This window comes from Pygoscelis adeliae, unplaced genomic scaffold, assembly GCF_000699105.1.
Source record: "Pygoscelis adeliae isolate BGI_AS28 unplaced genomic scaffold, ASM69910v1 Scaffold392, whole genome shotgun sequence".
Classification (NCBI taxonomy): Eukaryota; Metazoa; Chordata; class Aves; order Sphenisciformes; family Spheniscidae; genus Pygoscelis; species Pygoscelis adeliae.
In genome coordinates this window covers 1,831,445-1,845,067 of record NW_008824293.1, presented here as the reverse complement: position 1 = coordinate 1,845,067, position 13,623 = coordinate 1,831,445, and the positions used below count along the sequence as shown (strand labels likewise).

Genomic DNA, 13,623 nt, shown 5'->3' with positions numbered 1-13,623 from the left:
CTTCAATTCCAGAATCCATGGCACAGGATTCTAGCTGCTCCAGGCAATTTCTTATTTCTGGAAAAAAAAAAAGAGCTCTTTTCATCCAGAAAAATGTGTTATTACTTCCATTTTTTATGGGGGACTGAATTTAGGATCATCTGTAGGAACCTATATTTACACTTGAGTGATTAAACATCATGGAAGTCAAATTACCTTGTTAAACCCACATTTTCTGCTGAAGCTATGAACACATGAGGAATCATTGCTCTTAGAGAAACTGAGAAGGTAAGTTAAGTTGGAAAGTTTTGTGTTTATGGGAATTCTATCCTGAACCAGCTCCAGAGGAGGATGGAAAGTGTCACTTTCTCCCCTGCATGCCTGAAATGAACAATTCAATGCAGAAATCTTGATTTCAGATCCCACATTTCAAGCTCTAATGAGAAAAATGATGAAACTGCAGTGTACAATCTCTTCTCTCCATTATTAAGCCAATGAGCTTATTAAAAAGATTGGAGTATGGTGTCCATACTCCAATCATCTAGTACTTTTATGATGTACTCACCTTTCTGTGGCTTAGATGCAAGAGGGGGGAAAAAAGGTGAGGAAAATCCTATTTGTTCAGTAACAATTGTTGCACTTACAAATTTTAGAAACTGAAAATACCTATTGATTTCAGGTATTATTAAAAATGCTTATAAACAAGGCTTATAGCAAATTTAAGACAGGAAACAATGTAGAAAGAAGGAAAAAAATCTTTTTTCCCCTTCTAAATTTATTCCATGAAGTACATGATGATACAATAGATCTAAGTATTGGGGATTTGCATAAATACACGCATTAGTACTGCCCTGGCCCAAAGACTGCAATGTATAAATGGGACAACTTGTTCAGTTCACTAATAATGGCAAACAAAGGCTATTTTTCAGAATGGTGGAGCTTCCAGGTAAAGTGTCGTTGTTCTGCTTCTTTTAATAGTAGATTAAGGTGTGTCCTATTTTTTCTATAGTTTACTGATAGTTCCACTTCTACATGACGAGTGAAAGTTTTAACTTTGTTTATAAGTGACTTCACTAGGTACTAGAGGAACAGGTGAAGTAATCTGTAAGAATTAAGACTCTATGTTCATGTAAACAAATCAAAATGGCAGCTCTCATGAACCCCAATGAATGAGAAGAATTATCAATGCCATGTCATTTTTAGACCTAACAAAATTTTATGCTGAATAGATATAAACCATGCCACAAAACTAAACAGGAGTACTTTGGTCAAGCAAGAATCTGTTCCAAGAGCACTAGTGTATGCAAACACTTAAAAAAAAGTTATTAAAAATAAATAAGCAGATTTGGATCAATATCACTACTCAGGTCTGTGGAATATTCTGCACTCTTTATACAATGATATCTTTTTTCAAACTTACCTAACTAGACAACAAAACTGAATAAACAATCATTGTGGTTTTTCTTTCTTAAAAAGTATACTGGTTACAAATTTGCTGTGATAGCAGAACCAAAACTTCACTTAAAGTATCTTCCAGTAGCTACACACACACACATACACACACACAAACAAAACACCACAGTTGTGAAGGTGTGTTTTCACAATATCTCAGATAACTCTACCACTGCTATTAATCACAGCCATTTTTTTTTTTTACAGTAATTTAAAACTGGACCCCCATCAATAGGGCAAAAAAAGTAAATGCTTCCAACTGTGGCCTACTTTGCACTGCTGACTTAGCACCCACTGGAATAACAGTTTTGTGTTTAACAGTTTCACTTATGCTTCCTCCATTCAGCAGGTTAAAAGAATGTGCTTTTCTGTAACAGACTGGAGGCACTAAAGGTGCTGAAACTACTGATGAGTCTAACCTGTGTTCCTTGGGCACCCACCATTCCCTGCCTGACTTCTCTGTCCCTTTCCCTTCTCTGTATGCTTTAACATTTCCATAGCCTATACAGTTGAAGTAAGTGCTGACTGCACAGAAACTGCAGCAATGAGGACTTGCAAACAGAGAATAAGATGACTGGATGATCAAGCTTATCCTCAGCAAATGGCCTGCTTAGGAGGACTGATAATCCTGCTGTGAAAGCACAAGTAAAACCGAAATCCAATTGCAAACTGAATACCCATGAACCACTGCATGTGGCTTCATATGGACAGTGTGTAACTAAAACTCTGACTGGAAGGAAATGTTTTAAGAAAAAACACGATTGAAAAATTATGCTATAAATCTAGTGACTCATCAGGCAAACCTCAGGGATTGCCCAAAGCATAGCTGCGTGGGGGTGGGGGGGAAGCTAGTGGTTCAACATGCATGAGGTCCCCAGCTATTGCCACAGAATATTTTTGAACTGTCAGCCTAGTTGTGAGATGTCTAAAATCACACTCGTTCATACTCCAACAGAAGTTGTTTTACCATTTTAGTGGCAACTGGCTAGTGCTTTCAAAACAAATGCATCTGGCATCTGATGTTTCAGAAGATCAGCTCCTAATCAACATGAAGCCTTAACCTCCAAGCTAATGCCTGTATCACTGTTTGCCAAAGTGCTCAGCTGGAGGCCTGTGATCAGGAGATAAACCATTCTATCCCTGAGCAATAAGTAGTGTCGGAATTATGCAAAGGCCACGTGAGCTCTCATATATTGTAGGAAATGAAGTCAGGGAAAATATTTTCAGCTTGATTTCAATCCCATGTGTAGAAACTTTGAAATTGTTACACTCTAAATCATGCACACACACTAGCATTTGTTTTACTACTATTAGCTCATAATATTCTTAAGAGAAGCCAGCACAGTGACTACTGTAAAGATGACCCAGTTATTAATAGAAATACACAAAATCAGAGTTTTGATGACATGGTACCCTGCAAAATGACATTGTGTCTGCAAGAATAAAAGAAAGACCTTAACAACCTAGGAGATTTCTCTAACCTTGTGCTCAGACGCTAGTTCCTTTAATACAGTCACAGAACTGCACGCAGATCCCTCTTTTGAAAGGAAGTAGGCCTTTCTACTACTACAGCAACTTAAAACAAAAAATAGATTTTGGAGTCTCTTCGATGATAGAGGTAGATGGCTAAAGCAACATTAGCTTTGAACTTTGCAGCACGAACAGTGATGACTGTCTGGAGACATGCTATACAACACCTCAGTGCTTAAAAAGAACTTTGCAATCAATCACTGTTGCTTTTAGGTCCCCTCAGCAAATTTAAAATTTGCCTAGTGAGTTCCTCCCTCACAAGCCTTGGATTCCCGCACCTATTTAAAACTAACAAGCAGGAGCATGCTAACAGTGAACTGACTGGAGGGAGATGGAGTCTGGCGTACCTGTGCAGTCTCCTCCTAGCTGCAGAGGACAGGAGAAGAAAAGGACTATGTGATTAGAATTAATACACCCAGTGGACCAAGACAGAACACAGAATAATTCCTCCAAGTTTGTGGGTTAAAGAACTAGGTGTGATACTACTGGGGAAGCATTTGTAAACCTGAAGACTGCTTCAATGTAGTTTGTGGATATCTTCCATTTAGCTTTGAACTGGCTGACTTGGCAACAGAGCATAAAACCGCAGCCCCCTGTAATGTAGTTACCTGCTCTCAATTAGTGTGAGCTACCAAACTTTTAGTATCCTTCCTAAATCTTCAGCAAGGATTACCCCTTCCCTTAAAGGAAGCATTATAAAAAACAAATTACTGATATGCCAGAGATCTTTCAGGAAGTTTGAAATAGGTAACTAACAATTTTGCCAAGTAATGTAAAAAAATAAATCAAAGATCTCCATTTATGAGCTCCTTTGCGGCCTTTTAAGGCAAAAGCCACATTACTATGCCCTTCAAAAAGCACACTGAAACTTTTGGGTGAATAGGGAGTATAGACTTAGGTTTACTTCTGCACTGTCTTAATAGTTTTCCACTGCATTTCTCGTTCGCTTTACATGTCAACTTTGAAAATCATTAACCAACAGACTTGTTGAGAGACTGTTTCTCGTCTAGCTACAGACTATGAGGCATGACACCCTCTCAGCCCCAACTCCTTGAAATTAAGAACAAACCAACCAACCAACCTGAAAAAGAAATCTCCTATTGACTTCAAGCTTTCTCAATGTCAGTAGTCTGGTTTTAACTTTTAAAGAAAAGGTTTTTTATGTGCACTTGTAACTTCATTGCAGGCTTTAAAACATGCTTCAGTTCAGTCATGAAAGTTCTCTTGGTGAATTTAGTGCAGTGGAAGCATCTGCATGAAGAATCTGCAAATTGCTACTATGTTAAACTAACTACAACACTTTAGAAATATTACCAACTTAGGGAAAATTACACACATTTTACTTCTAGTAAGTTCACTGAGAAATCTGAAAGAAATTTACATTAGTAGGAAAATGTCTATTTGGCACCTGTAATTTGGCACGTCCATTCTTTGAAGCTCAAATGCTGTAATTCTGAATGCTACAGATTGTCTTAACACAGCAGTTGCTATAAAGCATGAGAAGGTAAACAATTTCCCCATAGGAATTCCATTACTTTTTTTCTCCTTCAGTTTAAAGATTCTAGTTAGAATAATGAAAAAAGTGATTGCTCTGAAGTTTGCCTATCCCTTAGTAAAAGGGCTCCCTTTAGCTTACCATCTTAGGATCTCTCAGACTGAGATGGTCAGAGCCATCTCCTTACTCGGAGTAGTCCATACATTTTGGACTGCGGTGGTCAGAGCCATCTCCTTACTCAGAGTAGTCCATACATTTTGGACTGCGATGGTCAGAGCCATCTCCTTACTCGGAGTAGTCCACACATTTTGCACAGTCACCAAGTTCCACAAAACAATGTGATCTTTGTACACTTGCACATTACTTTGTATACAGCAACACTAACTGCTTCAAACTGTGGCAGACACATTTATTTCTAACATGAAGTTTTTATGATTTGGTTCATAAGTGGAGTTCTCCCATTTGCTTGATGTCCAGCACCTCACACAAACACGAGTGCCCATGTTGGGGTCTGCTGACCAACTCTGTAAGCTGAAAGGAAATCTTGGGTTTAAGGCACCCAAAAAGCATCTTGCTGTACAAATCCTGACCACCCATTATTGTAGTTCCTACCTCTGCTTCCCTTGCAAGCATATCGCTTTATCGAAAGCAAAGTGGAAACAGATACAACTATTTAATGTTTAAAATGTAAACCTTCTCTGCAACCTATGGGACCTACTGTTTATACTGTTTTGGGTGCAGCTAGTTAGCTGATACCATAATCCTTCTGAGTAAAATCAGCCTGTTACAGCTTTTTCTCTTATTGCACATTTGTTGTAAAAAATAACCAAAGATATTTCCTGTTGCTTTGATGTTATAAGCACTTGCGATCGTTTTAGATTATTTTAAAATTTCCCAATAAACGTGTCAAGAGGAACAAACTGGAAGTTCCCCAGTTGGTGTATGAAGGCAGATTCCAGAGCAGGGAAGACTCCGAGGTACAGGTTCCCCTCTACATCTCTTAGTTTGAAGCTGCCTAAATATTATCTTTGAGGCATGCCTACAAGTTTAATGTGGTGCACCCAAGATCTATGTTCCCAAGCTTCCTAGGAAACAGATTCAAATTTATGAACTCCACCTCGAACCCAAGCAATGGAGGGCAAATGCCTGTCATGATCTTTGTCTGATTCGGGCTGGCTCTGGGCACGCTCTGGCTTGGGGTTCGAAGAAGGTGGGTCAGGTTGCTGTACAGACATAGTCCTGCGGAGATGGTTTCTCTTGCGCAAAAACTCAGGTTGGGAGTGGAGGCCAAAGCTGCCTTTTCTCAAGATCATCCGAGAGTTGTTCTTTTTGGGTCGTGAATGGAGACTGAACTCCAGCGAGGCCAAGTGGGCTGCATAACCTTCACTGAGGAACTGAAATAGGAAGGAAAGAAAGGGAGTGACAAATTACTGCTGCCTCGACCTATGAGCTCTATGAGGAGTGACGTTCCTATCTTTGGCATCCCAGTTAGACAGCTACAGAGTACTAATACTCCTCTCCCCTCATTTTTTTTTTTCAGCAACCTGTTCCATTTTGTCATTGAGCAATATGCGATGCATGCACTTGCAGATACAACTTATGATACTCAATTCTCTTTACTATTCACCCTGCCAGAAAATGCATCATCTGAACACAAAACTACCCTTCTTTCTCTGAAACATTGTCTCTGCTCTTTATCCTGTGTGTGTGTGTTTGCACATGCATTCACATGCATGCATTTCCTTGTTCCCCCTAGGACTTCCTGATTGAGTAAGCAAGAGTTACTTACTTGACACTGAGCCTGGTATTTCTTTGTTGATCGTCCAACTATGTAGATCTGGGATGGTGACAGAGCCAAGACATTGTACACAGAAATATCCTTCATGGAACCATATGCAGCACAGATTTTGATGTGGCACTGAAACAAATATTACTTCCAAAGTGACCGCTCTATTGAACACCATGCACTACAAGGATGGCACTTGTTTCGCAATGAAGCAGCAGATGAGTTCATTGTTAACAACCTCATTCTGTAAACCACAGAAAGCTAAATCTGTCTGCCTGCATGCCAGCAAGAACTACAGATATGCACACAGGAAAGAGCAAGCAGTTCATTTATTTATTTGTCATGCCAGGAGGCCCCTTTGGATGCTTTATCAGCCCTCCTTGCTGTTTAAAAAGTGAGAAAAGAAATGAGGAATGGCAAAAATACTTTGTGATGGCCAGTGAGATTTACTGTTCAAAAGAAAGTGAAATCTCTAACTTCACTGAATGACATTCTCCGGAAAAAGGTTTTAAAGCTATAAACAGGTTTCTAGTACCTCTTGCATGAGATTCCGGAGAAAAATGGTCTTTTGTCGCAGTGGGTCATGAACAAGTCCATCTGAGAAGAAGATCATCCCTTGTGGGAAGTTGTGTTGAGACAACCATGAAACTACACGCTGTTTTTGCATATCTGGACGGCCAGTAATATAGATAATCAGATAACCCAGGTCCTGCCAATGCCTGTCAAAAACAGTAGGTAAATTATGTAGCTGCAGAAAGAGAAACAATACCCACAGGTCAGGTCAGCATTGCTTTGCTCAGCACAGACCCAGTTAGAAGTCAGATGTTATCCTTCAACAAGTGGAAAGCAGCATGCCTAAGTCTCTGCTCCTATCGAGAAATTAAGTAATTATGACTACAGCTTGAGGGAGATGGAGGGAAGCAAGAGAGATTCTTATACAATAATGTTATATAAAATATGACAGCCATTTAAAAATGTATTTAGAATAGACCTTGCTACACACCAAGTCCTGCTACCTCTGAAACTTTTAATGAGATTTCCTGCCATTTCAGCTGTAAGAAGTGGAAACCCTTGAAAAGTGACATCCCTCCATTCCCATGCAAGTTCCAAAATGAGAGCTGTATTTCCCCACCCAGTGCGACATTAACAGACTTCCAAGAATGTATTAAAAGGCCTTTTAATTTTTCCTCCAAAAAATGCTCTTGCATTCATGGCACTTGGTATTTTTGGAGTAGACTTATGTCCTTACGTGAAGTTAGTGAAACACAAAATACTCTTTGCTAATCACAATAACGCATGGAATCATTATTAATTCACTGCACACACTTTAAGGCCATATTCCCAAAAAGCAACTTTTAATCTTTAGGCAACTTAAACTACAAATGTCAAAGTAAACCACAGTATGCTAAGATTCCTCCGAAAATCAGGCAGACCTGATGTCCAAGCAAATATAGAAATATATCTGCAAAGAATCCTGGCCTTTAAAGAACTGTTGTTTATTTAGTAAAAAAACCAAACAAACTATTCTGCCTGCTTCCTTCCTATTGTATTCAAACAGGAAAGTCAGAGATTTACAAAGTGGAGTGTGCAAACCTCACTTACCTGACAACATCAACGGCCCCAGCTCGGACTTTGGGGTCACTTCCCATAATTGAAACACTTGCTGCAAATGAACCATCAATGCTGAATACAACACATTCCATTCCTCGGGGAAGCACAGTCAGGTAACTTGCAGCACTGCTCTGGTCCCCTCTGGAGAGTCAAAGCAATAAATACATTTAAAAAGCAAAGTGTCAGAATGTATTTTCTGCATGTTCTAGTTAAGACCTGAAATTAGATCTGTCTGGATCTACAGCTTCAAAAATGACTGTCAAATAGCGCTTCTGATTTTAGCCCTATCTGGGGCAATTAAAACTTACACTTTTAGGAAACAGCTTTCCAAAGAGAAATTTGGAAGCTGACTTTAATAAGAAATCACATGTGTATAAATATCTAAAAGAAAAAAAACCCCAAAACAGCCTGAAGTACTCAAACTACTACTCAAACATGCTACCTCCCTATATATGTATATATATGCCTATATATGTACACATATAAGACATGAATGCTATATATATGCACACACATGTACATACACACATAGCACACAGAAATTAGCTACATTTTTTTTCCAGCAGTCTACAGTTACTGGCAAATTATTAGAAATTACAAGGGAAGAATTGATATGCACCTTTTATTGGCATGTACTTACACAAATCAGCTTTTCTCCATTAGATAAACAGTTGGTAATACTAGCATTACCCATCCCTCTATCCTTGCAAATTACAATGGGAATGCCAATCCAGAAAAGTAAAAAAAAAAACCCCCAAACCTAAACCAAAAGAGAAGTGCAATCATAGTTGGCTTTTCTCATGGAAAGGCATGTGCAATGCAATCTTCTCCTCATGATGTATTTTCCCCAAGAAGTCTGGACATTAAGACACTAATAAAGCACAAAGTGATGCAAAGCTCTTACCATCCCATGACCTCATGTTCCCTAAAAAATGTAATCTGAAGACCACATCTTCTTTCCTTCAGAAAGATGATTATTGTATGATCTAGAAATTTATATCTGGTGATGAAGATTCTTACAATATGTGTGCACAGCTTAGTGAGCAAAGACAGGACAATTTCTTTCATTCCTGTTTGAAACTTATTCCTGCAGTCTAAAAGCCCGTGGGAGCTTAGGTTCTGAATACACCTTAATTCGTTTTTAAGTAACTCTCTTTTCTTGAATTGATTGTCTGTTCTATTACACTGAGGTCAAACATTTCTTCCTCCTCAATTAGCACTACATAAGATTGTAAATTGACTTTGGACTTGGTTCACTGGTGGGTAACAACACATTCTGTTTCAGCTAAATTCATCTCACCGATTTAGCCTCCAAAGAAGGGATTCAAAGGAAGCTGTAAAGCTACTTCCTAAGTGGGAAGGCAATTTAATTCTAAGTGCAATGTTAAACTAAAACTCTGTATTAAATCAAACTGGATTTTTATCAAACATAAGATTTTTTAAAAGCACATCTACCCCAGTCCAACAAAATTTATTTCACACATCTTCATTCTTCATGCTTTACTTAGCATAGAGATTTTTAAGAAATACTGGAGAGCTAGGAGAGCTGTCTGATTTTACTTCAATGAATTGTTATTTGTTATTTTCAGGTGCTGGCTTTTTTTTTTTTTTTCTTTTTTCCCAATTTAGAATAAGCATGATCTTGAGTACAGAATTAACGTAACTCTTCATCAGCCTGACATCAACAGATAAACAGGTGGCTGAGAGCAAGGCAGTACACTCTCTACTGTTAATTTCCATAAGAAAAGCTTCTTATCAGGCTGAAGAACAAAAGCTATACCCTTCAGCAGTCTTCTCCCCAATGAACAGGCTGCGAAATATCACAAGTCATATGCTCGTGCCACAAGAAGACTGATTACAGTCATCCAGTCCCCATATTTTGCAAGACCAAGTGCTCCTAAACTGAATTGTACTGAGGATTTGTGTTGCAGTAGGGATAAACCCATTGGCCTGGGCACCCCCAAACTGGCCAGTAAACAGATTATCACTGCTTCAAATCTAAGCTGACGACACAGTGACAAGACCAAGAAAAGATAACTAACTGACCAAAATCTTCCTCCGCACCCCCTTCAATCTTACACACCTCGGTGTCTTCCTCATCACAACAACCCATCACAGCTGTAGTTCCAGCTTGGAGCTATTACCTCACCACCATTTTGATGGGATACACACCAACTCTCAGTCTCTTCTGTTTGGGTATGTTGTAGGATATCCGGCCGCTGCTGTTGGATATCTCTGTGTCAAAGTACACCCACCTACCCGAAGATGGCTCAGTCATTATAAATATATCAACCTGCAAAAACAACAAAAGTCATCTAGTGTGGTAGTAGGCAACACACCCCCTACTTACAAGGCCTGCCAAGCCTAGATCACATTAGTATCTCCAACTATGGCTTGTACTAAAAGCTTACAAGGAAGTTTGAAGGAACTACAAAACTTGGTAAAAACTTCACAGAGGGTCCTCTCAATTAGAAAATGCTTCCTAACACACAGTACAAGAGTTCATTGCCTTCATCATTTAAAGCACTCAGCACTGCAGGTGTGAAAGCAGGTGTACACACTGCAGGTGTATAGAGCTCAGAAACGTGGCAGGAAGCCTAAACTAGAAAAAAGATCATTTCAGCTTATATGTGTATATTACATTTTTGCATACTAAACCTACAAAATGGAAAATTTCATCTGGTTACTAGCAAAATGAAATCTTTCTCAAATCATAACCTTGCCTACAAATGTAAAACCTAAACACTTCAAATTATCAAGATTTTTTTTTTTCCAAAAGGTTTCATCAATATGGTTTTCTTCAACTGAAATATTTAATCAAAATGAACATAAAGTGTATGAAATACTTTGTCTGACTTGAACTGGCACTTTTTAGCAATAAGTACATCAGTAAATCTGAAGGAGGTATCTGCAAAGCTCTCCTTCTGTACTCAATTTTTACAGAACTTAGGCATACAAGGTTTATGTGGACTTCTTCAGTGCTCAACATGGGGCCAGATACTCTACAAGACTGGCCAGCAGCTTAGGAGATCACGTTGTTTGTGTGGATATCTTGATAACTCTGCAGATATGCTCTTCTTGGACATAATGATGTTACACTGGGATGTAACTATAAATAACACTAAGTTTATTCTGAACTGATGAAATTCAGAACTGAATTTTTCTGAGGGATGAGCTTTGGTGCAAGGGAAGAAATGACAGGTATTGCTGAACCAGAAGTGTTATCAGGACCAAACAATGGGTTTACTCCTTTCTTCTGCTTTTTGACTGCAAAGTGAATTCACAATTTGAATACAGATGTGTACCAACTGCCTCTTTAAAGTCTTGGAGAGTATAAGTATGAGAAAGCTTCACTTTGTACCCTAACTGATTCTGAATTTCCAACTTTCAAATGCACCATTAGCAGAGAGAGGGCCAAGGAAAATGTTTTTATGATTTGCTAGGGTAAAATCTAACTTCCTTCCAACCTGCAAAGGAATATAAGACCTAATCAGGAACAGAAATATTTTCTTTTGAGAATCATACTTCTAGCTTTGTTTTATTCAGCCATTCTGTTCTTACCTTCTATTCTTCCCCTTTAATACATTTTCTCAAGTCAAGCCATTGAAGATGAGGGCAGGGTGTGTGTGTGTACGTGTGGTTCAGAAAAATGGTTTTTAAGTTTTCATTGGGCATTCTGAAAAATCTGCACAACTACAGTCCTTTCAGATCAACATTTTATTTTTTCAATATCAATGTGAAAGCTACTAGAACAGCATTCTGCTGACTGTGGTCATTGAATTGTTCTGGCTCAGTTTTCCCTCTCCACATCAAGAGATTATGAAATATAGCTTTTTATGTAACGTTACTTGAGATCCTTGGAGGGAGAACATACAAGCGTAAAAAAATACAGATAGTATTTCTATTAGTTTTGAAACCCCTCAAAATTAGAATAAAAACTATCAGTAATTCATCACTGAGTATGGAATTCTTCCCAGTGCAATAATTCGTAAAAATCTTAACATTTCTACTCAGCAATGCCTTTCAAGAGATTTTAATGACAGGATTCTATTCAATACCCAAGCATAATATGCATGTTTTACCACTGCAGAAACACAGCTTATTGTTCATCCCTATTCTTCTGAAATAGGAATATGACTTCAAGGCAACCAGCCAGCACACAATAATCTATGTAGGGAGGAAAAACATTAGACTGTAATGCCCAGAAAATAATGGGTTAAGTAAATCCTAGAGAGGCACCTCCGGCCTCAGGAAAAGCACTGAAATGTTGAAATGTATCTTCAACCTAGTTTGCATTTGCACACTAAAACACTGAATATGTTGTCTTTTTTACCAACCCAAATTCATCTTAGTAAAAGACCCAGGGCTAAAATGAATCCAGTCTACAAACCTGTAGAAACCCCAACAGGCCCATTTCAGGAATTCAGGAAAACAAGGGTAGTCTCCAGGACTGATCCTTGCCTCAATAAAAACTGGCATGTCAAGCCCATCTCAGGTTAATTAATGTTTTCTAATAGGTCAACAGATGGAGGCTGAGATTACCTAGGTGGCCAATCCCTTGGGTGCATGAGAGGATATGACTGGCAGAGACTCTCAGAGAAGCTTAAGCTCCTGTCTCCTTGTCTTGACCAGATGGCCTCATCCTGATTATCACTACTCTGTTGTGCCTCAACAGGAGCCACCCAAAGCAGATGAGGTTCAAGGAAAATTTCCTGAGGACAGCACTGTGATGTGACAGAGCAGATCAGGCTCTCCTGTCGTAAGCAAACTAATACTTCAAGGTCTGTTCAAGTCTGCAGGCCACACTGCTAATTGACATAAATCCTTCCCCCCCTCTAATTCTCACTAGGGAAGGTGGGAGAGGGATAGCCTTTCCTTTGACAGATTCAATGGTCTTGTGGTAAAAACGGTTTCTTCTAATCTCTGCACTGTACCAGTTACAAGAGTGTCCAACTTTTGACCAGAGGCATTGCTATGATATAGGCACAAACAATGCATGCCAGGAGATTAATTAAATACACAGCTTTGATCTGCAGTCCTCCTGACTGTAGATCTAATTGAAGACCTTCAATGCAATCCAATACACTCAGATACATTTAACTCACGTTTTGAATTTACATTTGAGAAATGGCACAGAGCGGAAATTATTAAGTCTTGGAACCATACAATTGTGGTGTTCTTCATAGGACCACTATGAACCCCTTTGGTGCCCTATTCATCATTGTGCCAGAAGAACCTTATCAATAAATGAAATGTGATCAGATTGAAGAAATTTATAAAAGCTAATAAAGAGCTGTGATTAAAATCTTTGAAATCAGACAAAATCTGTGATCCTGTCTTGCATGTAAACTCAAGTGATGGGGCCGCTTTAAGTTTTTTTTACAAACCATATGGGACAAGATTGAAGCAGCAATGGTCTTAAAATTGTAACCATAACTTATATTGACAGTTCAATGTGTATCAGCACAAGGTATGCTGAATTCTACGACAAAATCTTAGAAGCAGCACATCACTTATGTCTTGTGGAGTTGACTAACAAAGCCCAGCTGTGACAGAAACATGGTCATTAGAGACATGGTTCCAGAAACATCCATCCCTGCCATTTGCACTAACAAATATACTCCAAAGAAGGCATGCCATCAGCAGGCTGATCCCTAGAGGCGTCAGGTTAGTGCTGCATCTCAGCAGAATGGGCACCCACAAAACAGGTCAAGTGAAGCCTCCACGCTTCAGTTTTACTCTCAGCTCAGCAGCATTGCTCTGTTAATTT

General features: G+C 38.9%; 1 protein-coding gene across 1 annotated transcript in view; it reads right to left on the bottom strand.

Moving 5' to 3' along the window:
- Positions 1-5,541: 5,541 nt before the first annotated feature.
- PITPNM3 (PITPNM family member 3) overlaps positions 5,542-13,623 on the bottom strand; it is a 113,671-nt gene continuing 105,589 nt past the window's right edge. Inside the window, exons 15-19 of the mRNA XM_009318835.1 lie at positions 9,998-10,146; positions 7,845-7,994; positions 6,778-6,961; positions 6,246-6,374; positions 5,542-5,850 (exon numbers count right to left, since the gene is read on the bottom strand). Coding sequence (XP_009317110.1) covers positions 5,542-5,850; positions 6,246-6,374; positions 6,778-6,961; positions 7,845-7,994; positions 9,998-10,146 — 921 coding nt within the window. The remainder of the gene's footprint in view (positions 5,851-6,245; positions 6,375-6,777; positions 6,962-7,844; positions 7,995-9,997; positions 10,147-13,623) is intronic.